The sequence below is a fragment of the Heliangelus exortis genome, chromosome 8 (assembly GCF_036169615.1).
Source record: "Heliangelus exortis chromosome 8, bHelExo1.hap1, whole genome shotgun sequence".
In the NCBI taxonomy this organism is placed as follows: domain Eukaryota; kingdom Metazoa; phylum Chordata; class Aves; order Apodiformes; family Trochilidae; genus Heliangelus; species Heliangelus exortis.
In genome coordinates, this window is record NC_092429.1 from 28,037,967 (window position 1) to 28,065,281 (window position 27,315).

At 51.4% G+C, this 27,315-nt stretch overlaps 2 protein-coding genes across 8 annotated transcripts in view; one reads left to right on the forward strand and one right to left on the reverse strand.

The window, feature by feature from the left end:
• Nucleotides 1-27,315, forward strand: part of NOS1AP (nitric oxide synthase 1 adaptor protein) — a 43,080-nt gene that overhangs the window by 12,864 nt on the left and 2,901 nt on the right. Inside the window, exons 3-10 of one of the 6 annotated variants that reach the window (XM_071751282.1) lie at nt 14,779-14,871; nt 15,203-15,276; nt 15,838-15,946; nt 16,138-16,279; nt 17,962-18,113; nt 19,371-19,538; nt 21,738-21,903; nt 22,419-22,568. In XM_071751282.1, coding sequence (XP_071607383.1) covers nt 14,779-14,871; nt 15,203-15,276; nt 15,838-15,946; nt 16,138-16,279; nt 17,962-18,113; nt 19,371-19,538; nt 21,738-21,903; nt 22,419-22,568 — 1,054 coding nt within the window. Of the gene's footprint in view, nt 1-14,778; nt 14,872-15,202; nt 15,277-15,837; nt 15,947-16,137; nt 16,280-17,961; nt 18,114-19,370; nt 19,539-21,737; nt 21,904-22,418; nt 22,955-27,315 lie in introns of those variants that run through there. The other 5 variants (XM_071751280.1, XM_071751279.1, XM_071751281.1 and 2 more) reach the window with 5 other exon arrangements.
• On the reverse strand, nt 25,653-26,953 carry SPATA46 (spermatogenesis associated 46). Of its 2 annotated transcripts, none has more exons than XM_071751287.1 (2): nt 26,800-26,953; nt 25,653-26,200 (listed from the first exon to the last, which is right to left on the reverse strand). In XM_071751287.1, the coding sequence occupies exons 1-2, from the start codon at nt 26,936-26,938 to the stop codon at nt 25,731-25,733; spliced, it is 609 nt and encodes a 202-aa protein (XP_071607388.1). In that variant the 5' UTR covers nt 26,939-26,953; the 3' UTR covers nt 25,653-25,730. The 2 variants fall into 2 exon arrangements, with proteins under 2 accessions (XP_071607388.1, XP_071607390.1); XM_071751289.1 differs by having other exon boundaries at nt 25,653-26,197; nt 26,800-26,952.

Below are 27,315 nucleotides of genomic sequence, written 5' to 3' on the forward strand. Positions count from 1 at the left end.
TCTTAAAAACCTCCAGGGATGGAGAATCCACCCCGTCCTTGGGCAGCCCATCCCAATCCCTAAAGAATTTTTTTCCTAATATCCCACCTAAACTCCCCCTGGCAGTGCTGCCCTCCTGCTAACCACCCCCTGGGCTTTGGCTCCACTTAATAATGATTTTTAAATATTCAAAGAAGTGAGGAAGCACCCTGCCTCCCAGTGGGGGTCTTGGGGGGGGGGGATGAGCCCCCTGGAAGCCCCCATATAACTGCTGTGGGGAGCAGGCAGGGTCGGGGCCATGGGGTCCCCACTTCACCCAGTCCTCCCAGTGCTAAGGGCTTGCCTCTTACTGGCTGCCTGTCCAGATGGAGCCCTGACCCTTCTGGGAGCCAAGAGGAAGCTGCAGCATTTTCAGCATTGCTGGGATTCCTCCTGAGAGCAAAGCAGAGCAATGGGCTGGGGGGGTGGAATGGCTTCCCCATGTCCTGAGCCCAAATTTGGTTCCTTTTTTCGGGGGATCTGGAGTGGGAGAGGGGCTTGATACAGGGCAGGATGCCATCCCCATCCTCCCACTGCTGAAGGGCTGGCAGGGTGGGGAGGATGGGGCCATCCTTAGGGTGCTGGCCAGAGGGAGGGTTTCTGCCCAGGAGAAGGGGGGATATTGGAGAATTCCTTGGATTTTTGTAGCTGGGGGATGAGGAGGAGGGAAGGGGAGGTGTTGAGCTGGCTGCCTATGCCTTCCTGCTTTTCCTGCCTGACCTGGCTGGGTTTGCTGGGGATGCAGCCCTGCATCTTGGTGCAAATCCCTGGCCCTGAGAGGAGGCAGTGGAGTTGGGCATCTGCCAGGCTAAGGATGCACTAGGACAGCAATTTCATGAGTATTTGCTGCAGTTTTCCTCCAGAGCCCACATCTGACTCTCCTGCAGGGCACTGCTGGCCATGTCACCCCTCACAAACACAATATTCCAGGGGGGGTTTTCCTAGCAAGCAGCTGGATTTGTGTTTGTACAGCTCAGCTCTTTCTCCATCCCCAAACAGGGTGACCCTATCCGTGTTCTTTCGTGCCCTAAACTTCTGGGGCAGGTTTTGCATCCAGAGTGAATCAAGATGATTCCTCTGGGTGCAAGGTGTGAGAAACCAATCTGGAAATCCAGATTCTCCTGGGGCACCTGAACCTCCAAAGGTTCCATGTTCAGCAGTAAGGAAATGCTGATTAAAGCTGCTGTCAGCCTTTCCTCTTGGTGTGAGCCCAGGGGACCTTCCCTGGGCAGGTTTTCCTGGGAAGAAGGAACTTAGAGGTCACAGTCCTGACAAAATTGGAGAAATTTGGATGGGAGCCCATCCTGGGGCTGGGTGATGCATCTCTCAGCTACCCAGGAGGGTGTGATGGGCCTGGAGAGCCAGAGCTCACCTGATGCATCTCCCCAACCATATGGACTATAATTTATTGAAGATTTAAGTTGAGAGTGCCTGAGGTAGCTGCAAAACATCTTTTCTTCTCTGTTTTTTTTTTTAATGGTTGACACTTGGAGCCCTCGATGATAATTCTGTGTATTATTTATCTTTTAATTATGTAGATATATGCAAATGCTTTCCTCTGTGTGCTTCCAGTTCTTCCTGGCTGTGGTTTGGTGCCATCATTCTGGAGCATTTGGAATCATCCTTCTTTTGCTACTTGGATTGATGAGTGCAGCTTTAATCCAGGTTTTCTTTGGTTCCAGAAGGGATGAAATCTTATATAGGAACTTCTTAAAAGCTGCTTCTGTGGAAGTCTTCTGCAAGGCTGTTTCTGGGAAGTGTCCAGCTGAGTTTTATAGGCTCAAACCAAGGAGACATTTCAAGCACTTTAAAATCTAGCTCCTCTACACCTCCTACTCTCTCAGGTACATCTGATTTTGTGGGGTTTTTGCAGCTTGGCATAGCTGAGCTCTATTTTAGCAAACTGGCAAAGCTGCTGAATTTCAACACGCTAGTTTAAAGCAAGATTTTACATCCTCTGCAAACCACAGACACAGACTGGTGTGAAAATGGATGCATTTGCTATTTGTGTAGGGTGCTGGGTGTCGTTTGGAGCTCATTTAATTAAAACATTTCCCTCTCCCTGCCACGATGGGTTTTGAAAAGCTTTAGGTCATTTACAGTTATGGCCTCTGCTTTTTCTTTTGCTTCTGTGCCAAAAGATGGAGCAGGATTTGGAAGCTTCCTGCAGGGATGTGGGCAGGGGGCTGGCCAGGAGGTGCCCACCCTTTGGGGCATCCTGCTCTCTGCAAAGTCCCCTGGCACCCAGCAAGAGGGGAATTGTCACTGAGCTAAGAACTTGACTGGATTATCTGAGGCAAACAAGATTACACTGTATTAGAGCTGGGAGGAACCAAAGGGATGTTTGTGAGAGCTGGAATTGCTCTTTTCAGTTTTCTGACAGTCACATCAAAAAGGGTGAAGGTTTCCAGTGTGTTACTCCCAGCACCATCAGTGCCACTTGGACTGCACAATAAACTCATGGCTGGACCAGCTACCTCCTCTATTGCATGAAACAGGTCAAGATCTCATTCTGCAGTCAGTATTTAATGATTAAACTGGTTAAATTAGTACCCAGATTGACTCAAGCAGCCTTTTTACCAAGAGTGCCCATAGGGGAGGAATAATTTCCAGGAGAGTTGGCCATAGTGGCTCTGGCTTTTGCTGTCTGCTTTAATACCATGATAAGGTTGGACTTGATGATCTCTGAGATCCCTTCCAACCCAGCCAGTTCTATGATTCTATGATTCATGATGCTTTCCAGCAAAGCTTGGAAGGTTATTGGGGGCTTTAGGCAGTGTAGGTACAGTCTGGTGTAATGCACATGCAATAAAATTACAAGGAAATGGCCCTAGCTGAGTGTTCTCTGCCTCTGGTGGTGATCACAGAATGTTTGGGTTGGAAGAGACCTCCAGGATCATCCAGTCCAAGCTTTGACCAGCACCATAATCCAACTACTAAACCATGTCCTTAAGGACCAGGTCCAAATGCCTTTTAATGCCTTCAGGGATGGGGACTCCACCACTGTCCTGGTGCCTGACAGCCCTCTCAGTGAGGAAATATTCCCTAACATCCAGCCTAAACCTCCCCTGGTGCAGCTTCCATCCATTCCCTCTGGTCCTATCCCAGTTTATTAAGGACAAGAGGCTTTTTCCTTCCTCACTCCACCCTCCCTTGGGGGAGTGGAAGGGAAAATGCAGTGTCCTTTGGCCAGGTGAATGCCATGGAGCAGGACTGGAGCTGCTGGCAAAAAACTGGGAGGCAGCAGTGTCCCCATAACACATCTTTGCCTTTGATTTTCTGTTTTTTTTTCCTTGGTTGGGTTTTCTTCATTCTCTGAGAACATCTGCCCATGACACAACTTGCTCCCTGGCTGGGGACTTTCCCTGCTGCCACTCACACATTTCCAGCTTGCTGCTGGGGTTGTCTGAGCCACTGATGTCACTTGCTGAGCCATCAGCAAGTATCTGCTGGGAGCTTGATGGAGAGGACAGAGAATAAATGTCTGCCAGGCTTCCTGAGCAGGGGGGAGAGGGCAAACCTTCAGCATCCCTCCATCCCAGCTGGTGGATGCTCTCCTGGCTCCCAGCCCCTCTCTAACTTCACAGAGACCCTGCCAAGTCATTTTGCAAATGTCCCATCCCCTTTTGTGCCCTTGTGTTCCCTCTGTTCTGCTTCACTCCTGTTCTTCCTCATCCTTTAGGGCCTCCCAAGGTGATGTGAGGGCTGGAGCAGCTCTGCTGTGAGGACAGGATGAGAGAATTTGGGGTCGTTCAGAAAAGAAGGCTCCAGGGAGACCTTAGAGCAGCTTTCCAGGACGTGAAAGGGCTGCTGGAAAGCTGGGAAGGGGCTTTTCACGAGGGCATGGAGTGATGGGATGAGAGGCACAGGATGTCAGCCAGAAGAACCTGGAGAAAATGGGGAGGGGAGCCCAGGTGAGCTGCATGGAATTGAACAAGACCAAGTGTAGGTCCAGAGGAGGGCCACAAAAATTATAGGGGACTGGAATACCTCTGGAATACCTCTGGAATACCTCTGGAATACCTATGAAGCCAGGCTGAGGGAGCTGGGGGTCTTCAGCCTGGAGAAAAAGATGCTCCAGGGCAAAAAATGCTCCTAATAGTGACCTTCCAGTGTCTGAAAGGGCTACAGGAAGGATGGAGAGGGATTGTTGGGAAGGACCTGGAGTGACAGGACAAAGGACAAGGGGTTTTAATTAGAGTACATTTAGATTGGATGTTAGGAAGGAATTCTTCACTGGGAGAGTGGTAGAAAAAAGGAAGAGGTTGTGCAGGGAGGTAGCTGAGACCTCATCCCTGGAGATGCTCAAGGTGAGGAAAAGGCTGAGGAAAAGGAGAGTAAAGACTGAAAAAAGCCTCACCAGCAGGGAATTAGGGGTCAAGCAATATGTGCTGTCTGGTTTATGAGTGAGAAACTGAGACCCAGGGAAACTGAAGTGATTTGTCAGACCCCTGCACGGGCAGCCAGACAGAATTCAAGTCAAACCAAGCTGGAGTCAACATTTTAAATGCTACTTGTGCATAGGATGCTTCCTGCTCTTGTGCTTCTCTGCTGGCCTTCCAAGGACCCCTTGAGTTAATTTGTTGAAGTGTCCTCTGCTGCTGCATCACTTAAGAAGAAAGAAAAAAAAAAAAAAGGAAAAAAAAAATAATCCAAATGCTCCAGTTTCTTTACTGCTAAAATTAATTCTTGGTGATCTTGGCTTGATGCAGCAGGAAGATTTTCTAGGAGATGCTGGAGACCAAATGGGCAGGGTGGAAAGAGAAGCTTCAGATCCTTCCTGGCAGCCTGGAGCAAGGTTGGGATGGATTTTTCATGGGGTTTTGTGACTGTGAGAGACATAAGGGGGGATGTGTGTGTGTTCTGTTGTCTTCCTGCAGCATGTGGGGGCAGAGGAAAGGGTCACATCTGTTGAAGAGGAGAGGCTGGAAAAGCTATTGGGGGAGCTGCTCTGGATCTCATTTAATTATGGAGCTGGAGGGAAGGATGTGGCTGTTGTGGGACAGCAGAACAACGAGCACAGCTGAGAACAAGCTAAAGGAACCCCCTCCCAGGCCCAGGGGAGAGGAGCTGGGGGCATGCAAAGCACAAGGAAAGCCCTGGGGGTCCCCTGCCTGCACCTCTGTGCCCTTTGGGGAGGATGCTCTGCAGGGCACTGCACATCCCTGGGGGGGCAGATGCTCCAAGGCCCCTGTGGATAAGAGGGAATGATGTGATTCAGCTGGGATTTCCAGGGGGTTTGCCCAGAGGAAGGCTCTAGGTGATGGTTGTAGCCAAGTTTAGATGAATTTTCAGTGAAGAAAATGTTTCCTTCTCCATCTTCCCTGATGGAGAACAAGGATCCCAGTAAGAGATAAATCTCTCCCTTGCTCTTTACCAGCCTGAGTTTGACATGAGGGGGAAAACCCCAACCAAACCAGTTCTCCTTGCCATATCCTTCCCTCTGGAAACTGCTGATCCATTCCAGCAGAAACTGCCAAAGTTTGCCTGAAGTAGGTATTGACCACAGGAAACTTCAGCAAAAATGTTTAAATTTCAACTGGAATCAGCCCCATCTGTGATGTTTTCCAGCATTGGTCTTGGACTGCAGTAGTGATACAGAGAGATGTCTCTTATTTTCCCTTCAAAACCTCCAGTTTTGGTGTTTAGCTCCAATCACAGTTTCCTGTTCCCTTTTGACATAATGGATGAGATTGGTCAGGAGTCCCTTAAACATTCCCTGATCCCTGGGAACTTAGGGAATATGTGTGTGTGTCTCTCTAGGAATGGAGAAGCAAAGATCCCATTTCTGCTGGTCCTTAAATACATGCAAGGAAATCCTCTGTAATTAAAAGAGAGAAATCCAGAGTAATTGGCCTCAAGCTGGTGGTGACTTATTCAGTGTGCAGGTCCCACCAGCCTTGCTGTAAGAAAAAAAAAAAAAGATGGATTTTTCTGTGGTTTGCTCGTCCATTTTCTGCATGAAAAAGCCTTCAATATGAGGAAGCTCTTCCCAAGGGTTGAGCTCCAGAAAAGTCCTTTTCTTAGCCTGTTCTTTGGATAAGCTCAAGAGATGGCTTTTGTTCTAACTTCTGGACCTTAGGAATCTGGGAAGCTTTTCCTGAACACTTTTATTTGGTTTCTTTGGAGTGTACCATAAAGCACAGCATCTTGTGTTGAGATGGAGCACATCAGTAGTGATTTCACCACTGGAAAGTTTTGAGATAAAAGCACATTTCTGGGTTTTTTGAGTGTTGCCTTGCTGGTGTGCCCAGCTCCCCACTCTTTTCCTATTCTCCTTTCCACTCGGATGACACCTTCCAAGGTCTCCAGAGTTATTTTTGGTGGTTTTTATATTCTTGTGGACACAGCTTCTGTTCCTTTTTTTATTTTTTTTTGGGAGGCTGCTTCACCAATGCCATTTAAATCAACCTGAGATGCACTGATGCCAAGTTTCTCTACACTTGACCTGGAGAGCAAATATTCTTTCCTCCAGACCTGTAAAAAATTGAGGTTTTCTGTTCCTTGAGGTTCAGTCCCTTAACCTGTGCTCAACTTAGATAACATTTTAATCAAAATGCATGCAAAAGGGGAAAAGGCAGTGTATTATTCCCTGTTTCTTAGCCATCTTATACCTTTGTGAAGTGCTCTTAATTTCACTGAGATAGTTCAGGACCTCAGCTTCCATAGAATTAGTGCTGTGCTGAGATTTAATGCAATCCTTCCTATATTGACTGGGGTTTTTTTTAAGTCCATGTAAGATCTTCAGGCTTTTATTAGCTTGGAATTTTTTCAAGAATCTGCTTCTCTGTGATTCTGAAGGCTTCTAGTTCGACTTGTTGACTTTTACCATGTAGAACGTAGTGGTTTTTCTTTTTTTAATACCTGCATTAGTCACTGCTAAAAGAGGAACCATGAAACAAGGGTGATATGAATAATTTCCCTTCTTCTCCAGTTACAGCCTAGAGACATTGCTGAGCATCTCAGGAGTCCCTCAGGGATGTCTTTTTTCTGCTGTTCCTCATGCTGCTGCTCATTCATTCTTTATTAATTGTCTGAATTTCCTAATTGCTAATTTAGCTGCCTTCACTTTGTTGTCCTGCTTGGCTGTTCTTGGGCTCCCTTCTCAGCTGCTCTTTGTGCCACTGGGGGAGAGCCAACTCTTGGGTGAGTTTGTACCCCCCAAAAAAATCCTTTATTTCACCACCTGGGCTGTAAATCTCCCCGTGCTCTGGTGCTTTGCTGAGCTGGTGCCTCTCTGAAGAGCTCCATGGGTGTGTTCTGAGGGTGTCCCCTCTTTGTCACCTGCCCTTGGGGTGACTCTGAGTGCCAGCCCTGCCCTTGTCCCCCTCCATCAGGGTGGGGATGGTCTCAGGAAGAATTAATTTGGGGAAAAAAGCTCATCTTGGACACAGGGATTGGGGTTTCTTATGGGGTGGTGGAAGGTGCTGGATTGGGGAGTATCCCAGAGGTACCCCCACTGCCCCCCATGGCATCAGCTCATGGCTGGGATGGGAAGAGATGGGAATTTAATTAGGGATGGTGGGAAGGGATGGGGATTTAATTAGGGATGAGCACAAACAGGCAGGACTAAAATCACAGTGCTTTTCTTTAAGCCAAAATCACTCCAGCAGGAGGTTCAAACTGGGGGTGGCCCTTGCTCTGGGGACCCTGGGAGCCTTCCAGTACATGGAGGAGCTACAGGAAAACTGGGAAGAGGCTCTTGACATGGGCTTGGAGTGATGGGATGAGAGGGAATATTTTCAAACTGAAAAGAGGGGACATTTAGATTGGATATGAGGAAAAATTTCTTTCTTGTGAGGGTGGTGAGACACTGGGATGGGTTGCCCAGGGAAGCTGGGGATGCCCTTTGCCTGGAAGTGTTCATGGACAGGTTGGATCAGGTTTGGAACAACCTGGTCTGGTGGGAAGTGTCTCTGCCTATGGCAAGGGGTTGGAAAGAGATGATCTTTAAGGCTCCTTCCCCCCCAAACCATTCTGCTTCCTCCCTTTTTCAAAGGGCAATTGCAAGGCTCTGTCACCCAGCAGCTTCTGCACCCACTGCTGCTGCCTGCATGGGAGCAGCCAGTGCACAGCTAATGAAAAATACCAGAAATTCCACTCAGATGTGGGGTTTCCAAGGAATGTGCTTCTGCTTACTTTAGCAACAGGTGGTAAATATTAAACTATGTGCAGCTCGTTTCTCATATCCCCAGGGCTGCCAGAGCAGTTGCCTGCAGATGCATGCAGAGCCTCCTCCTTGTTTGCATTAATAAGGTGAAAAATGTATGAATTTTCATAAATAATAATAATAAAGAATATATATTATAAGTAAACAATAAATAATAAACAATATATAAATATCTATAAATAAAAATAATAAAAATATAAATAAATATAAATAATAAATAATAAAATGAAAATTTTCATTAATTTTCTATTTTTTTTTCATTAATAAGAGGAAGCAGCTCAAATCCTGGCTATTTTTGCAACCAGTTTGACCAGTATCCTATAGGCATCCTCTCACAGGTTCCTTTGCACACCCCATCCAGAGATAGGAGGGGGTGAATCAGGAGGGAAGCCTGAGGGTCCAGTTTCTGCTGTCACTGCTTCCTTGGCTTTCTGAAATGGGGTCAGAGAGAATTTCCAGGCTGGGAGCTATCCTGTGGCACCATCCCCACTGATCTTCAAGGCTGACTGCTTTTCCCAGGAGTCGTTCCCACTGGGAAGTTCCCACAGTGTGTGCCACAGCTCGGTGGGAAATTTTATGGTTATCCTGAGATGGGGTTCCCAGCTTTCCCTTATAAACTCAGTATTATCCTCAAGGAACTGAACATGGGCAGAGGGACCTGTTGGTGGCTTTGGTAACCAGTCAGGGGGGGCTGAGGGATGCTCCTGGGAAGCTCCTGCATCCCTGGGATGTGCTGTGCCACCCCATCCCTCTCCCTGCCCTCACACCATGGGGATGGTGGAAATAGTGGGATGTCTTGGATCTCCGCTCCAAAAACCCCTTAAGACTGAGAGAGGAAAATGTGGATCCCCTGAGGGTTTCTTGAAGGTGAGGTAAATCATCTTGTCAAGAAAAATCTGCAAAAAAGAAGGAGGAGGAGGAGGAGGAGGAGGAGGAGAAGTGGTAACCTTGAGGAAATTTCTCTGTTTAACACTAGGATTGATCATGATTTAATTTTTCCCGGTTCTGATTTCTCTGAGGTTCCTGCGAGACCTCAGAGGCTGGAGATGGCTTGGGTGTGTGTCCCAGTTTGGCAGCTGAACTGGTGGAGGTAGTGAGAGGAGGAGTTGGAGCAAGGCAGCAACCTGATATCTGGTGGGAAACAGAAAACTGAGCCAAAGGAGTTTTTTGCCAGTTATTTGGGGTTATCTGAAAACATATTTTATGTGATGAGTGGGTTTGCCATGATTATTTCAACCTTAACTCTGCTCTGCTGCTCTTGCACTGTGGGTATTTTTAGCCTAATTCCCATTTATACCCATCAGGACAAGGAACCATCACAGACAGTGCCCAAAATTAAACCTGAAGTTGGATGGGAAAATAGGCCCTGACCTTGTCAGTATGAACCAAAATCACATCTCCTTGCAGATGAACACATCCACCTCAGGGCCACGTTTTCCCTTCTGTGCAAATGCAAATCCTAAAGGAAGTGTGGAAGAGTTGCAAAAAGCACCCAGTGCTTCATTACCTCTCCCCACAGCCCCTTCCCAAATCACCATTGCCCTCTGGTGAGGCTGGATACTGGCACCACCACTGCAGAAAGACACCTCTAGGATGGGTGGAGAGGGGGAATTAAAGTGGGAAGTGTCAGGATGCAGTGTGTGTCCAGCCTCTTTGCCCAGGCAGTGCCAGGGATGTGCTGGTGAAGCTGATGGGACCCTTGGTCCTGTCCCTAAGCTCCCAGTGACTGCATCCCCTGTGATGGGAGCCACCCTCTCTGCAGCCTCAAGAGCTGCAGGCTGGTTTTTTTTTTCCTAGGTTTTGGCAGCAGGAAAGAGGATGCAAGCCAAATGACATCCCTGTGGGGATGCCCAAACCTCCTGGCTGTCTCTGCCTCAGTTTCCTGGCCCTGGGAGGCTGCAGGGTGATGGCTCTGGCACCCCAGGGTGGGCACCCGTGCGTGGGCAGGGTGTACCTCAACACTGCCTGCAGGGATTGGGGTGATGGGATCCCTGGAGCTGTGATGGGATTGTGTGCTCAGGGCAAAGGGGAGACCTCCAGAGACACTGGCAGCACCCCAGAAGAGCAGCTGAAGGCAGTGTTCTGAAAATGGGGTTTTCCTCCATTTCTTGCTGATCAGCTCAGGCTGAGCAGGTATTCCAGGGTGCTCCCCCCAGCAAGTTTGGGTCCCCTGTGGCCTTAAAGCCAGAAGCAGTGGATTGTCAGGTATTTTGAAGCCTTGTTCAGCAGTGCCTTTGGGATGAAGCTGGAATTGGTATCCTGCTTTCCAGCTGCTTGGTCCCTCTCAGAGCCCCAGGGGAGCTGGGGTGATGGAGGAGGGGGATGAGGGCCAGGTCCTGTTGGGCTTTTGGGCAGTGGGAGGGAGTGATGCCCCACAGCTGAATCCCCCCTGGCTGGCAGAGCCTTGGCTTTCTATTGCCCTGCCCAGCTGCTGGATCTCAGCTCAGGGGATGCTCCCATCCCTCCCTGCTTGGCAGACTCTTCCCTGCTGTTCCCAGTGTGGTCCAGATGGTTAAGGACACCCTGGGAGGCTCCTGTGCCAAAGCTGGGGTTTAAATCATTCCCTTTTCCTCTCCAGGGATGGGGGTTTTTTTGTGGTCTGAAATGGTTTGGGAGGGGAGAGATGTTTGAGATGTTCTCCAAGCATCTCCAAGCACTCCCACCCCTCTGTAGAGTCCTGGGGTTCTTTACCCCACAAAAGGTGCTGCTTTCCTGCTCCTCCTGCTCCCTACTTCCCATGCCTGTCCCGTGGGTGGCTCAGAACCCCCATGGCCAGGGAAGAGCCATGGGAATTATCTGAGAGCACTGGGGTTGGTGCTTCAGTAAAGCAAAATCCTCATCCCTTGCCTGGGGCTGTTGTTTGCCCTCCCTTCCCATTGACTCCTCTGAGCATCCCAGGAGGGTTTCCCAGGTTTCCCTCCTGCTGGTTACACCTGATCTCCTGCACATTGCTGAGATTTCCTTTCATCCCCTGTGTTTGCAGCAGCAGAAGGGGTGAGGTGTGTGCTACCCCTGCCCCAGCCAGGAATTCTTGGGGTGTGGAGCCTGTGCTGATTCTCAGGGTGTAATAAATTAATTATTCATCAACAGAGCAGTCCCCCAAAGCACTGGGAAAGCTTTCACTGGGCTGCCAACACCCCCCAACATCCATTATCCTGAGCTGACCTTGGGTTAAAGACCAACTCCAGAGGTATTTGACTGCAAGGAGCTGAGGGTGCTGAGCACCATCCCCTGCCCTCCCAGCACCCACCATTCCCCCCTGACTCTGGGGGGGCTGCTGGGGCCATGGCCAAGCCAAGTGAGCATCCTCAAGGGTTTGGTGGGACTGGTAGAGCCAGTGGGCAGACTTTAAGCTGTGTGTGCTGAAGTTTTGATGGGCTGGAATTAAATGAGGGTGTTTTTTTTTCAGGTTGACCTTTCTGAGATGCTTGGGAAGGTGGTGGTGGGGGGGTGATGCAGCTAGAAAGATGCCATCTCTGGGATCTGCCTAACCCAGCATGTGTGGGTACAAGTTTTCTGACACCTTTACTGGGTAAAAACAGTGTGAGGGGGGATGCTTAGCACTAAGGATGCTGAGTTTTCCATCCTTTTCACACATATCCATCACACTCGGACTCAGGTGTAATTTTACTCCAAGCTGAGAAGGTTACATGCACTCTCTCCTAAGCAACATTTGTTACTGTGCTCTCCAGAAAGGGCAATTTTTAATATTCTGCCAGTAGCAATGTGCTGCACACTGGTGCAATGCACCTACTGGCCTTGTTTCCCATCTAAAGTTATTTAAATAGTGAGCTCTGCTTAAAAGGCAGATGTTTGAAATAGACCCCACCACCCCGAGGTCAATGGAAGGGCCCCCATCCTCTGACAAAAGAGATGTTTCTTTTCTAGGTGAGATGGTGAACATGTTTTTTTTCATGGACAGTGTAAAAGGAAAGGGTAATTTTTATTCATTGATTAGCTGGTTGGAGTTTACAACTGTTTGTAATATATAAAAGTATAAAATATGTAAAAAAATATATATTTAATATATAAATATAATATATATAAAATATCATCTATAATAAAATATAATATATAATGAAATATATTTATATAAAATAAATAAAAGTATAAAAATACTTCTTTTTCAGGAGTAAGACCTCTCTTAAGTTAAATACTTTTATTTTGAAGCTTTGCCATATCTGAAATGCCCATTTTCAATCTTGGCTTAGAAAGTGGTGGATCCCTGGAGGGGTTTAAGGGAAGGTTGGATGTGGCACTGAGTGCCATGGGCTGGCTGATGTGCTGGGGTCAGGTCCTGGGCTGGAGCTGATGCTCTCAGGGGTCTTTTCCAGCCTCCAGAATTCTGGGAAGAGCTCTGAGCACAGGGCTCCAGCTTGCAAAGGAGCTTGGTTTTCCCCCTCAGATAAAGGCCTGGATTTATGCAGAGACTTAATAAATCTGTCTGCTTGGCCCTTCTGAGAGTTTGACTTCTTTGCTCCTCTTGCTTCTTGCTGGAGCCATCAGCACGAGGAGGTTTTGGCTTCAGCAAGAGAGGCAAAAAACCCAGGGCATCCCCTCTGCCATGCTTGGGGTCAGCCTGGGCAGAATCTCTTGGCTGCAGCCAGGGCTTGGGGAAGGTTTTCCAAGGAATTCCATCAATTCTCTCCCTGGAATATATGTGGGGAGCACCTTTGCTGAAGCATCCTGGCCTGTCTGCATTAAAAAAAAAACCCAAAAAAACCAGGCTGCAGATGGTCTGTTTAACCCCCAAGATATTTTTCAGGGTTTCTGTCTCGTCCAAGCCCCTATAAATTAGCACTTGGGATGACCCACAGCAGGAACCCCAGGGCTCCAGCAGCTGAGAAAGATGACTAAATATTTATAATTTGTGATTGTTAGGACCAAGAAATCAGGCTGCAGCTCCATGGCTCTCCTGAAGTCACTCTGGACACTGCTAAGAGCATCCAGCTCAGAAAAAAAAAAAACCCACGTAGAGCTTCAGGTGGTGCTGGGTTAATTCCTCCAAGGTAGCTGAGCTGGAGCTCACCTTTTCAGGGCTAAATCAAGACATTTTTGTAGTGTTAGGTACCAGATGTGCTGCTGGCATCCTCATAGGGGTCTGGTGTCTGAGCAATGCATAGGGAAGGGCTCTTGGCTATGGTTTTAACCTCTGCTTGTAATGACAGGGAAAAGAGAGATGAGGGATGGGACTTGGACACCCACCCTGGTGGGCTTTTCAGTGAGGAGGATGCCTTAAAAGCAGCTTATTGGGTACATGCCAGGGATTTTGAGGCTGGGAGACTGAGCTTCCCAAGCCCATCACCGTGGTTTTAGCCCCAGAGCAGGTGGCTTTGCAGAGCTTGCCTGCTCTGTGCCCTGGGAAAGGCAGAGCTCCTGCTTTCCAGCATCTCCCATCCCCATCAGCCACTTCCAGAGGGCTTTGAGGAATTGGATTTCCAGGTCTTTTATTATCTCAGAGGTCAGGGCCAGCAGCTTTTCCTGCCTGCTGGCTGTGGCTGCCAATAACGGGAAGAAATCCATCCAAGGCAAAGCTCTGCAGTAGGGCACCCACCCACCCTCTGCAGAGAGGCTGGAAAAATAATGAGGATTCATTCCATTCCTCTTCCTGGGGCATTCCAGGGGCAGGATGTGGGGTTTGCCACTGCTGGGCAGGCACAGAAGGGAATTGGGACCAGCACCCTGGCTCTGGGACCAGCACCCTGGATACCTGATGGGGGTGAGCCCATGGCAGACCATTTATAGGATTCCCCAAAAGTCCCACAACTGGAGGCTGCTCAGCCTAAAGGTTTTACCTGGCCTGTTCCCCTGCCAGCCTCCTTCTTGCTTGCTCCTACATGCAGGAGTGGATGGATTTTCAGGATCTCATTCACTCCCTGCTACTGGGCCAGAGTTTTGTGTTTACTCACTGATCTTTGGAATTTCCTGTTGTTTTGGGGTGTGTTTTTTTTTTTTCCCTCCTGTCCAGTGATTTCCAATCAAAGTGGGTAATTGCATTATCTCCATTTCCCTGGAGGGGCTCCAGCAGTCGTGTTCAGTTTTATACCCAGCCCCTAAAAAATGAAACCTTGGAAACACAACATTCCCAGCAGCATCCTGGACTGAGCAAAGCATTGTCCCCAGTCTGGGGACTTGATTGCTTTGAATTATTGTCCTGGGGTGCAGAAAGGTCCCTGTCCTGTCCCAGCATGGCTGATGTGGCCATGTGCTTGTGTTTGGGGGGCATATGGGATGGAGGAGGGCTTTCTTCTTTCATGTGTGTAATCCACGAGGTTATTTCAGTAATTAATGTGATATCAGCCACGACTGACAGAAGAGCCAAGAGCTTCTTTCTCTTTGCAAATTTTATAGTGCTCCTGTATTGTCTTAGTTAAAAGAATAAAAAAATTATTTAAATGAGAAAATACTCGTTTTTCTAGACATATTTTGCCTTGTTATTTGCACTAGAAGACTCAAGTAATCAAAAGCTCAGGGCTAGGTTTTAAAATACTCAGTATCAGGAGTTGCCTGTCTGCCCCATCAGAGCCTCTGCAGGTGTCCCTGGGGCTTTTTCTGTCCCAGGGAAGTTAATTCTGATGTTTTCCCTGCAGTATGAGTTTAAAGCCAAGAACATCAAGAAGAAGAAAGTGAGTCTCATTGTGTCAGTGGATGGTGTGAAGGTCATTCTGAAGAAGAAGAAGAAGGTAGGCAGCCCTGGTCCTTGTGGCAGTGATGCTAGAGCCCTCCCCTCCTGGTGCAGGGACCTGCAGGGTGGTCCTGGAATTTCTGGTCCAAGAGAAAAGGATGGGCTGGGATCAGCCAGGGATGAGCAGGTTGGCAGAGCCAGTCCTGATGTGGACACAGAAGGGGTTCAAGGGGCCCCATGGAAGGTCAGATGGGACAAGACTGTCCCCAATAGGATGGGTGAAGGGGTTTTTAGGGTGGGTAGCAGCAGAGCTGTGAGAGGAGCTTCCCCTGGATTGTGTCTGCCCTGTTGTGGAGCTGAAGGACAGCATCTGACGTACTCATTTGCAGTTTCTTTTGTTGCAGAAAAAGGAGTGGGCCTGGGATGAGAACAAAATGCTTGTCATGCATGATCCCATCTACAGGTAAAGCCTGCCCACTGGAGGGAGGGAGCTTTGTGGGTCTGTTCTCTACCACTTCCCCCACTTCTCCTGGGGGAGATCCCCTCACTTGCTGTGTGCTCTGCAAGTCCCCAGCTCTTTTCTCATCTCACTGCTAAAAGTTAAGACTATGGGGGGGGGTGTCCCCTGGGAAAGGTGGATGGGGTTCGGAGGGGTTGATGTGCTGGCTGGGGCAGGTTAGGGAGTTAGGGAGGCATCACCCCAACCAGACAGGGGGGTTGGCTCTTTTCTGTCCCTGGGAGGCTCCTGGATTTAGGGGCTGAGCAGAAAAAGCCCTGTGCTGCCTTCACAAAATGTTTGCTGCTGCCGAGTCAGCAGGCGAATTTTTCCCAGCCAAGGCAAAACGACTGCCAAAAAAAAAAAAAAATAAAATTCTGGTGGGCTTTAGCAGGGATGTGCTGCAGAGGCTGGGTGTCTGCCAGCACCCTGTGCCCTAGGGAGTGCTGGCTCTGGCCTTGGCATCCTCCTGGGTGTATGGATATAATATGTACGTTGAGATCCTCCCCTGCCTCCCTGTCCTTGCAGAATATTCTACGTGTCACACGACTCCCAGGACCTGAAGATCTTCAGCTACATTGCCAGGGATGGGTCTAGCAACGTCTTCAGGTGCAACGTCTTCAAATCCAAGAAGAAGGTAAAGATGCTGGGATGCTCATCCTGCCAGAGGGATCCTGGAGCAGGACCCCGCGGTGCTGCACTGCACCCCAAATCTGGGACCTGAGCTCTGGGTGCTTGTGTTCAGAGAGCTCCCAGAGCTGTGCCAGGCAGAGGAGGGCACCAAGCAGGGCAGCTGGGGTTTACCCACCCTCTCCTTGCCCCCTGCAGAGCCAAGCCATGCGCATTGTCAGGACAGTGGGACAGGCATTTGAGGTCTGTCACAAGCTGAGCCTGCAGCACACGCAGCAGAACGCAGACGGGCAGGAGGATGGAGACAGCGAGAGGAACGGGGACGACCTGGATGTCCCAGGTATGCCACGAGGGCAGAGGGCAGGGATGGTGGGGGGGGTCAGCATTTTCCCACCCTGCTCCTTGCTGGCTGACTCCTGCTGGGAATGGATTTGCCCAGCAATCTGGGCTGAGGTGCCTCAAGATCAAAGTGGGATCTTGCCCAGCAAGGAGCCATCACTAGGTGTTATCCAGCTTCCTCACAGACATCCATCCCCCTTGCTGGGAGCCCATTAGCAATGCCCAGGACTCTGCTGGCTGCCTAAATATTCTCTCTGCTCAGCTGCACATGCTGCAAACATTGCCTGGATGCTTCCCCAAGCAGTTCCCTGGAGGAACTCACAGGGCTGGGGCTGCCATCAACCTAACTCATGGGCAGTCACCACCTCTGCAATTCCCTGGATGTATTAAGCTATGCTCAGGATCTTGCTTCAAGCTCCCAGGACTGCAGGCAGCCTGTGGACCCCTCCTCCCTTCCCAGCTTGATGGGCAGAGAGTGTTGGGATCATAGAATCATAGAATCATAGAATGGGCTGGGTTGGAAGGGACCTCAGAGCTCATCAAGTCCAACCCTTGATCCACTCCCACTGCAGTTCCCAGCCCATGGCACTGAGTGCCACATCCAGGCTCTTTTGAAATATCTCCAGGGATGGAGAATCCACCCCTTCCCTGGGCAGCCCATTCCAATGGCTGATCACCCTCTCCAGAAAGAAATTCTTTCTCATGTCCAACCTAAACCTCCCCTGGCACAACTTGAGACCTCTTGTGCCCTCTTGTCTTGCTGAGAGTTGCCTGGGAAAAGAGCCCAACCCCCCCCTGGCTCCAACCTCCTTTCAGGGAGTTGGAGAGAGTGATGAGGTCTCCCCTGAGCCTCCTCTTCTCCAGCCTCAACACCCCCAGCTCCCTCAGCCTCTCCTCAGAGGATCTGTGCTCCAGTCCCTTCCCCAGCCCAGTTGCCTCCTTTGGACCTGCTCCAGCACCTCAATCTCCTTCCTGAGCTGAGGGCCCCAGAACTGGACACAGGACTCAAGGATGTTCCTGGCTGGGGGCTGCTGGTCCACCCCAAATTCTGCAGGGCCCCAGGGAGCTGGTGCTGGCAGCTCCCCTGGAGGGGAGGTGAATATTTGGCAAGAAGTTGGTCAAACCACTCCAGTTCCAGCTGGGAAGCTGGTGGGTGCTGCTGCCCATCCCTCCCAGTGCTGGGAGCCGGATCCCCCCTGGTCCATCAGGAGCAGCCTGGGCTGTGCTGGGGATTCCTGGGATGTTCCAGGCATTCCTGCCTCCCTCTGCAACCAGAGGTGACCTCCTCACTGCTCAGTCCTGCACCAGTCATTGTTTGCTTTTCCTCTGCACAATGTCCTGGCCATGATGTGCAGCTCCCTGGGGATTTCTGAGCATTCAGGGTTTGTTTTCTTTTGTTTTTGTTTTTTTTTTCACCCCATAATCTCCTGTTTACCTTTCTTTAGCTTTCCCTCTGTCTCCTGATCAGCAGTTTGGGCCCCAGGTCTGACAGGCTGGGTTTGGCTTTATTTTCAGCCACAACCCCCCAAGCAGCAGTGGGAAGCTGAGCTGTGTCGCACCCCACAAACCTAAAAAGGGGGTGTCAGGGGTGATGGGGAGCATCGGGCATCCCTGGGGCACATCCCAACAAATTCCAGGCTCCGGGTGGGCTCTGCTCCTCCTTCCCTGCTGCCTCTCCCGCAGCTTGTCGCCTGCCCGGGGCTCAGAGGGTGTCAACTTCAGCAGAAGAGACCGACATCGATGCCGTGGAGCTGCCCCTGCCCGGAGCCGATATCCTGGATTTCAGCCGCGGCGTGACCGATCTCGATGCCGTGGATAAGCAGGCGAGCACCAAGGTGCGTGGGGTCCGGCCACGCACGGATGTGCGTCCCGGGGGCCCCGGGGATGGGGATGGGGAGGGATTTGTGGAGCATTCCTTGGCTCCCAGATCAAAGAGGCCACGAGGCTGCCCTCTGGCTGGGGGCCCGCGGGCTCCCGGGGGAGCCGGGCTGAGGGGCTGCTGCGTGGAGCCACACGCGGGAAGTGGCGGGGGTAGAGCTGATAGGGGTTGTTTGTGAACTAAGTGAGTATTTGTGAAAGAAGGGGAAAAAAGGAAAAAGAAAGGAAAGTAAAAGAGTAAAAAAAAACAAAGAAAAAAGAAGGAAATGGAAAAAAAAAAAAAAGGAAAGGAAAAAAAAGAAAAGAGAAAGAAAAATAAAAGAAAAAAGAAAAAAAGAAAAGGAAAAAACAGAAAAGGGAAAAAAGAAAGAAAAATAAAATGAAAAAGAAAAAGGAATAGAAAAAGAGAAAAAGGAAAAAAAAGGAAAAGTAAAAGAGAAAAGGAAAAGAAAAAAAAGACAAAAAAAGAAAAAGAAAGAGGAAAAAAAGAAAAGAAAAAAAGAAAAAAAAACAGAAAGAAAAGAAGGAACAAAAAAGAAAAAGAAAAAGAAAAAAAGAAAAAGGAAAAAAGAAAAAGACAAAAAGAGAAAAAGAAAGAGGAAAAAAAGAAAAGAAAAAAAGAAAAAAAAACAGAAAAGAAGGAACAAAAAAGAAAAAGAAAAAAAGAAAAAGAAGGAGGAAAAAAAAGAAAAGAAAAAAGAAAAAACAGAAAGAAAAGAAGGAGAAAAAAGAAAAAAGAAAAAGAGAAAAAGAGAAAAAGAAAAAGAAAGAGGGGAAAAAAGAAAAGAAAAAAGAAAAAAAACAAAGAAAAGAAGGAAAAAAGAAAAAGAAAAATAGGAAAAACAAAGAAAAAAGAAAAGAAGGGAGAAAAGGGAAAAAAAAGAAAAAGAAAGAGGAAAAAAAAGAAAAAAAAAGAAAGAAAAGAAGGAGAAAAAAGAAAAAGAAAAGAAAAAAAAGAAAGGAAAAAAAAAAAAAGGAAATTCCCATAGAGAGCATCAGCCTTTTTCAGAGGCCTTTCTACAAAAGTATTTGAGCTTTTTTGGTTTGTTTTTTTTCTTTTTTTTTAATTTTTCAGCCTCCTCGTCACAGCGTGAGTTCATTTGCTTTGACAGCAGCAGCAGCAGCAGCACCTTCTTTCCTGGGTGGGTTGTTTGGTTGGTTTTGCCACGTGGTGAGGGACAGGAGGTGATGCTCTCACTGCTGGTGTTTTGCAGAGCTGCCTCCACCCTGAGGACATCCTCACAGCTTCCCCCAAGATGCTGCTGCCCTCGGCTGCCCAGCTCCCTGACCTGGGAACTCCCCTCTCTGCCCACCACCAAATGCAGCTTCTCCAGCAGCTCCTGCAGCAGCAGCAGCAGCAAACACAAGTGGCAGTGGCTCAGGTTTTTGCCCTTTTTTTCTTTCCTGGGGGTGGTGGCAGGGCTGGGGTCCCCTCGGTGCTGGAGCATCCCCTACCTGGAGAGGCACGGGGGGGGGGGAGGGGGGATCCAAGCTGAATCCTGGGATTAACCCTGGCACAGGGCTGTGGGAAAGGGCCAGGCAGACCCTGTCTGTCTCAGAGAGGCTCAGAAATCTCTGTTAAACTTTTTCAACCTGGCTTGCTGTGCCTTTGGTCCCAATTAAGGTTGGATGGATTGGCATTAGGTCACCTCTCGTGGTCCTTTGTCCCCTTGTGTTCTTGCAGACAGCCTGGCCTCAGTGTCAGCCCCTTCCAACTCATCCTCTGCACAGGAATTTCTCATTTAAGCAGCTCTGGGTATTTTATCCAACTCATTACCTTAGTTTGCTTCCTTTTGAGCCCTTCCCAGAGCTCTCTGCAATTCCTTAGCTTTCTTCCTGGCCTCAACAATTGACCCCAGCAGCCTTTCTGTGCTTCCCTGTGCCCTTCCTCTTCATGCATCAGGAAAAGAGGATTGGTCCCTGCTGCCCCAAGAGCCTTCTGGGGTCATGGGCTCAGGAAATTGCAGCCCACCTGCTGCTTTTAGGGCTCTGCAGCCCCAGCTCATGGCTCAGGCTCCCCCCTCTCTTCTTTAAGGTCACTTTCTAGGCCAAGGTAAAATTGCCTTTTTTCTTAGGCTGTTTGGTTTGAGAGTTTTGTTTGTGGGGTTTTTGTGTTTGGTTGGTTTTTTTTTGTTTTTTTGTTTTCCTGTCAGTTTTCTCTGGTTGGTTTTGGCTTTTTTTGTGTGATTTTGGTTTTGTTTTGATGTCAGTTCTTTTTTTTTTTTTTTTTTTTTACATTTTTCCTTTCCCTGTGAGCCTGGTGGCTGGCTCAGTCCTCACTGAAGAGAGGAGCACTTGGAGGAACCATGGATGGCAGGAGGGGATGCTGAGCCAGTGTGGCTACTGGGGGGCTCTGCACTGCTGTCCCCTTGTCCAGAGGACACTCTGGGGTCTCTCCTTGCTCAGGCAGATGCCCCAGGCTGCTCTCAGCCAGCAGCATCACCCTTCCTGCTGAAACAGATCCTTCCCTATGGGTGGTGATGTCAGTACCAAGGGATTTCTTGCCCATGGACTCCAGCTGACATCCAGGCATGGTTTCCCAGGGCCAGAGGGAGCGGGTAGCTTGTGTCCCCAGTGTCACTCTGCCATCCCTGTTGCTCCAGGCATCTCACAGCTGGAGTTACCTGCAGCTCCAGCCCCTGCTGGTGACAGACACTGCTGGCAGCACCCCTGCCTTGTGCAAAACACTGTTGTCTCTGGGAAACCTGCCCAGAAAGACAGACAGCTCAGCCAGGGCTGGCTGACAGCTCCTGGCTGCCCCCTCAGGTACCTGCAGCACCATCCAGTTCATAGAATCATAGAATCCTAGGGGTTGGAAGGGACCTGGAAAGATCATCTAGTCCAACCCCCCCTGCCAGAGCAGGGCCCCCTAGAGTACATCCCCTAGGAACGTGTCCAGGTGGGGTTTGAATGTCTCCAGTGAAGGAGACTCCACAACCCCCCTGGGCAGCCTGTTCCAGGGCTCCGTCACCCTTACAGTAAAAAAATTTTTTCTGATACTCAACTTGAACCTCCTATGCTCCAATTTACACCCATTACCCCTTGTCCTATCACTGGTCACCACTGAGAAAAGCCTAACTCCATCTCCCTGACACTCACCCCTTACATATTTGAAAACATTGATGAGGTCACCCCTCAGTCTCCTTTTCTCCAAACTAAAGAGCCCCAGCTCCCTCAGCCTTTCCTCATAAGGGAGATGTTCCACTCCCTTAATCATCTCAGTAGCTCTGCTCTACTCAGTTGGTCAAATGGGTCTTCTCCTCTGCATCCATCTGCCTTCCTTCCTGCCTTTTCCTCCTGCGTTCCCTGCACAATGCACCTGAGATGATGGTGGAGGCACAGTGGGTCAGTCAGCACCCTCTAGGGCTTCTCCATCAGGCAAACCAGGGGACCAAAGCCCTGGGTTTGCTGAGAGTGGCTTGGTGTGACACTGCCACCTCCCCCCACTCTCCTCATCCCACCTCTGGGTACCCACGGGGCATTCAAAGCTTCTGGATCACATCACTCGGTGGGAGAGCAGGATTCAAAGCTTTAGCCCTCAAATCCTCTGTCCCTCCCACTCCCTCTCTGCTGTCACCCAGGTCCACTTGCTGAAGGACCAGCTGGCTGCAGAGGCAGCAGCACGGCTGGAAGCCCAGGCTCGGGTGCATCAGCTGCTGCTCCAGAACAAGGATTTGCTGCAGCACATCTCACTCCTGGTCAAACAAGTGCAGGAGCTGGAGCTGAAGCTGGCAGGAAACACCACCAGTAAGTGCTCCTGTCCCTTCCCTTTGCAGCCTGGCTCTGTTAGGGACATTTGTGGGGGTGTTTCCCAGGGGGTTTTCGTGTATTTCCAGTGATTTTGTGGAGGGTAATGAATAGCAGTGCCCTTCTCACCAGGTTTGTGTCTGTGTGGCACTGAACCTGCACACAGCATGGAGAGGGCTGGACAGACCAGCACTCGGGTAGCTCCATCAGCTCTAAGTCTGCTTCCCCCAGTGGCTGGCTGCTTACCTGCCCAAGAGCCCCTTCTTGGCCTTCCTCTCCAGCATAAGTGGCCATCAGCTCCCCAAAGGAGCTCGGATGGGAGACAGATGAATTTTTTTTATCCTGTACAACTGGCTAGCAGCAGTTCCTGGCACCAGTGGCACCAAGCGACCACTTCTAAACGGTACCAGAGCGGGGGGACGTTGACACCCAAGTAGCCCCAGACTATCTTCCTCTAGCCAAGAGGTGCCTAGGCAAGGCAGGGTCTACTTCTCAGCCATTCCCTTTTCTTGCAGCAGGCTCCCAGGACAGTCTGCTGGAGATCACCTTCCGTTCCAATGCCCTCCCCGTCCTCTGCGACCCGACCACCCCGCAGCCTGAGGACACCCACCCGCCACCCCTGGGCCCCAGCTCGGGTTTCCCCAGCACCCTGGGCAGCCCCATAGGTAGGAATGACTGTCTAGTGAAGCTGGAATGTTACCATTTTCTGCCAGATTCTTCGGGGCCACCTGCCCCGGAGCCAGCATTGGGCAGTCTGGAGGTCATCAAATTCCGCGAGTCGGGAATCGCCTCCGAGTACGAATCCAACACGGACGAGAGCGAGGAACGTGACTCCTGGTCCCAGGAGGAACCACCACGCCTGCTCCACGTCCAGCCCAGGCAGGACTTGGGTGACAGCCTGGATGATGAGATAGCAGTGTAGGGACGGGCAGGAGGTGGCGAGGAGCAGCTGGGATCTACCGGTGCTGGGGCAGCGCTGGCTGGGGCATCCCGGGTCCTGGCAGGGACAGGACAGCCTGGAGGAAGAGGAGGTGGAGGAGGGAATGTGAGGCTTTTCCAGGTGAAGGTGTGAGGATGGAGTCGTGCCAAGGAGGGGTGTGCTGGGCGTGCTGTGCTCCAGCACTCCTGGGCCTTTGTGTGGGGAGCTTGGAGCGTCCCTGCTTCGTGTTGGGTGATGAGCTGACCGAGTGTCCGTGTGGTCCCCGAGTCCTGTGCCTCTGGGAGCTGCATCTGGAGGGGAGGTACAGGCAAGGGACTCCCTGTCACTGAGCCACTGCTGCAGGGGGGAGCTGTAAATCAGGTGAAAGTCTTTGCTGGGGCAACGAGAGAGCAGGGAGGGGGTGGTGAGCAGGGGCAAAGCCACTGGCAGTGGGGTCCTGTATGGGGGAGGAGGTGGGAGGGGAGCCCAGGGCCATGCTAGGTGGGTGTTTGGGGATGGGGCACACTGTGTGTGAGTGTGGGGAGGCAGTGAAGGACCCCAGGGATGAGGCTGGGAAGGAGGTGAAGGGGTGAGGCTCTGTGGGGTGGCTGGGTGCAGGCAGCCCCTGGCAGAGTGCTGGGGTGTGTGGCACTGCAGGGCAGGGTCTGTCCCTGCCTGAGGCAGGTGGAGGGGGGGTGTGCACTGCCTGCTCCTCTCCCAGGCTGTGGGGTGGAGGAGAAGGTACAACTTAGTGAGGAACAAGGAGCCAGGGCACACAGCATGGGGATGTTCTTCCCTTGCTGCCCAGGTCTTGGTCTCCTTGGCGTGGCTGCCAGGTTTCGAAGCTTTTCTGGTGCTCTCAGATTTTCAGGCACTCCACCCCCCATCACAACGATCTCCCTGCTTTGCTTTATAAAGAACTCTCCCATTTCCAAGCAGTTGCTTGGAAACTCCCTAGGCCAGGGCTGGGGGATACAGTGCAGGGCTGGGCATCCCCTTGATGGGCACTGAACTGCTGGTGGCTGGAGGGGGGCTCCTACACACCTCTGGTTTGCACCCTCCAGAAAAGTGAATCTTGGGATCCCCCACCAGACTCTGAGATGCCCATGACAGAGGCACCTTTGGAAGGCTCCGGGGGATCCAGAGTTTGTTTCTTAGCAATCCTAAGAGGCCATAGCTGAAGGGGTGTGAGCCAGAGTCCTGGTGTCTGCCCTGCTTCTTGTGGAAACACTTGGCAGGGTGAGGATGGGCAAAGAGTTCTTCCTCTCCATCCACCCTCCTATCCTGCTTCTGCTTTGCTTTCTTCCTTTCCTCTGCCCTCTGTCTCTGCTAGATCTGCCTGCACCTAACCCCAGGCAGAGCATCTCCCAGGCACCAGCTCTTGCTCTCCTTCAGCTGAGCCTGGCTGCTGAGGAAGGTCCATTGCTTCTTTCTGCCCTGATCCCCTCAGGCCCAAGGGATGCTGAGGAATGAGGTGTGGGTGAAATCTCTGGGGTCAGTGCAATCTGTGCAATGCCCCCACCACCAGAGGAGGAGGCTGGATGCCACGAGGAGCTAGAGAGTCCTAGTGGGAAGGGAGACCATGTTCCAGTGTCCTGGTGTTCAGGGAAGCCCCTGCAGCAGCCACAGAGGCAGCAGGGTGGGAGTGGGTGCTGGTGCTGGTTGGTACCCTGGTGCTCCTGTCCTCTGGCCACCAGTACTTCTGCATGCCTGTTGTCACACAGCTGTGTGCCATCCCCTCTGCTGGGGACACTGACATCCCAGCACCAGCTCTCAGGCTTTGGAGGTGGAAGCTGGTCCCACTGGGAGGGCAGGGTTGGGTGCACGGGACGTGGTGCAGTCAGGGTAGGGATGTGTGGGTGAGCTTGGAGAGGGATTTCCACGTGGGCTGACAGATTGTGCAGGAGAATGTAAGGCAGGAGCTTGGCTCTGTGCACTGGGCAGGCAAAGGCAGAGCCTGGGAGGAGCAGCAGGCAGGGCTGAACCATCTCACCAGGCACCTTCCTGCCATGCTTGCAGCCCAGGTACTGTCAGGACCAGCTGTGGGCTCGGGTTCCTGCCCCAGACTCTGCCCAGAGGGGACAGGGGCAGGTGCCCCAGGGGCTGAGTGGGTGCTGCTGGGGATGGGTGGGACCCTGCCAGTGTCTGCTGTACCCCCCGTGTCTGTGTGTGAGTGATCCTCCTCCTAACTCACTGCTGCCTCCAAGACCCCTCTCAAGCCTCTTCCCTTTTGTTAAGGAACTTGACTGGAGATTTATAGCTCTATTTTTTGTCCCTTCTTTTCCTACAACTGTTGTGTTACTAACTGGTGACTCGATCTATCTGGGAAACCAATCTGTCAATGTAAGTGCACTTAACCCTTGGGTGTTGTCATTAGTCAACTGGCTTTTGCTAAATAAATCTTTCTATTTCTCAAGGCTTTCTGTTGTCTCTTCCTTCCCTCTGGCTCTGTCTCTTCCTCTCCTTCTCTCCCTTTCCACACTGGGTGCCAGCACCCTCGGCATTGCACAGAGCCCCTCCAAACCTGAGCATCCTCCCCTGGGGGCTCCCTGTTTGTGGTGCCAAGGAGAGCCCAAATGTTGCTGGGGGTAGAAGAGGCTTCAGCAGAAGAGGCTCTTCAGTAGGGCCCAGGTTCATCTCAGAGCTGAGCTGACAATTCAAGGGTCAGATCAAGGGTGTCAGATTTGCAGAGCACCCCAGGGAGATGCAGAGCTGCTCGGCAGCGCTTTGGGAGCTTCTCAGCTGCCGGGAAGGTGAAAAATCGGGGGAGAACCTCTCTTAAAGGATAGGGGAAGTGTTGCGTTGGGGAGAGCAGCAATGCGGTCAGGTCTGGCTGCTCCTAGAACGATTTATTGCGGTGCTGGCAGGAGCGATGGAGCAGTGCCCTCCCGTGGCGTCTGCTTGGGGCTTACACCGGCACCTTGCGGGCTGCAGCCTCCCGCTCCTGCTGCTCCTTTTCCCGCAGGGCTTTGAGCCTGCGGTAATACACCTTGCAGCTGTAACCCTCCTGGGAGCTGTGCTCGATGTGGGTTTTGAGGGACCAGAGGGTGGGGAAGATGCGGCAGCAGGACAGGCACTGATAGCCCTGCCGGCACCCCCGCTGCCGGGATGCCCCGAGGAGCTCCCGGACGGTGATGCTGGCTCTGCTTTTGTCCTGCCTCTCCTTCTCCGGGTGCTGGGATTTCCCCGAGGAGTCAGAGGAAGAGCAGATGATCTCCGAGAGGTCGTCGGGCTCCTCGGGGTCCTGGGTGCTGGAGGTGAGGCTGCCCCGGTGGTGCTGGGTGACTCCTGGGGTGCACATGAAGAAGCTGTAGGGTGAGAACCAGGGCCGGTACACGGTGCAGGTGTGGGCAGGGAGCACACTGCTTGGTGGGGCTGCTGAGGAAAGAGTCTGCAGTGAGCCAAGGGTTCCTGCAAGAGCCCAGACCCCTACGGGGTTGGGAGTGGGGCTGGGGGATCCTTCCTCTCCGTCTCCATGGGATGCTCTGTCCCTGTGTGTCCTCCCCTGGCATGGAGGGTCTGATTCCAACAACCCCATGGGATGCAGTGGGGAGAGATGGAGATGGAGAAGCTGGTGGGGCACCGAGGCACCAGGACAGCACAAGAATCACCCAGCAGCCTGCTGGAGCCATCCCCTGAGCACAGGGGCAGTGAATGGGGCCAGACTGGTGCTCCCAGGAGCAGCACCCTCAGCTTTGCGGGTTGCTGCTGGGAAGACACTGGGGGACAAACCGGTGCAATTCAGAGGTGGGATATGAGTTCAGGACTCCCCCAGGCCTACAGAAAGTGTTTGTTGTCACGGGTGTTCCTGGTCCCCATCCCCATGCCCCTCTCCAGACAGAAGGATATCCCCAGCTCAGCCCTTCCACAGCCATCTGCCCACAGGCCCTCTCTGCACTGTGGAAGGATGAGCAGCCATACCCCAGGGAGCCCTCCCTGCCAGCTCTCTGCACCCCACAGGTAGGTGCCAGGCTCACCAGGCAGGCTGGCAGGGCCCCCGGGGCAGAGGACCTCCAGGTTTTGTGTCCTGCTGCCAGAGGACATGTCCCCGGGGGAATCAGAGCTATCCATCACCCTTGTGCAGCCCCCCTGTGGCTCCTGAGCCATGGTACCCATGCTGTAATCAGCTGATGTCACAGAGGGCTGATGTCACATGTGCCCAGCAGAATGCTCCTGGGCAGTGGGTTGGGGTCCCTGGGGTCTCTGGGGAGCTTGGCCAGCACCAGGGGGCAGCCAGGGGGGCCTGGAGGGGAAGCTTTGATGGGGTGGGCAGTGCAGGGCTCAGGTTGTGGGTGTCCCCAGAGAGCATCCTTACTGCTTTGTGGAATGGTTTGGCTTGGAAGGGTCTTAAAAGACCTCCTAGTTCCAACCTCCCCTGCCATGGGCAGGGACACCTCCTGCTAGACCAGGTTGCTCCAAGCTCCATCCAACTTAGCCTTGAACACCTCCAGGGATGAGGCATCTGCAGCTTCTCTGGGCAACCTGTGCCAGTG

Bases quoted from the DNA above. Each gene is read 5' to 3' on its own strand.
- SPATA46 (XM_071751287.1), bottom strand. From the start codon at position 26,938: ATGGGTACCATGGCTCAGGAGCCACAGGGGGGCTGCACAAGGGTGATG. The intron at 26,201-26,799 runs GTGAGCCTGGCA...CTCTTTCCTCAG, and splicing joins GGGCCCTGCCAGCCTGCCTG to CAGCCCCACCAAGCAGTGTG.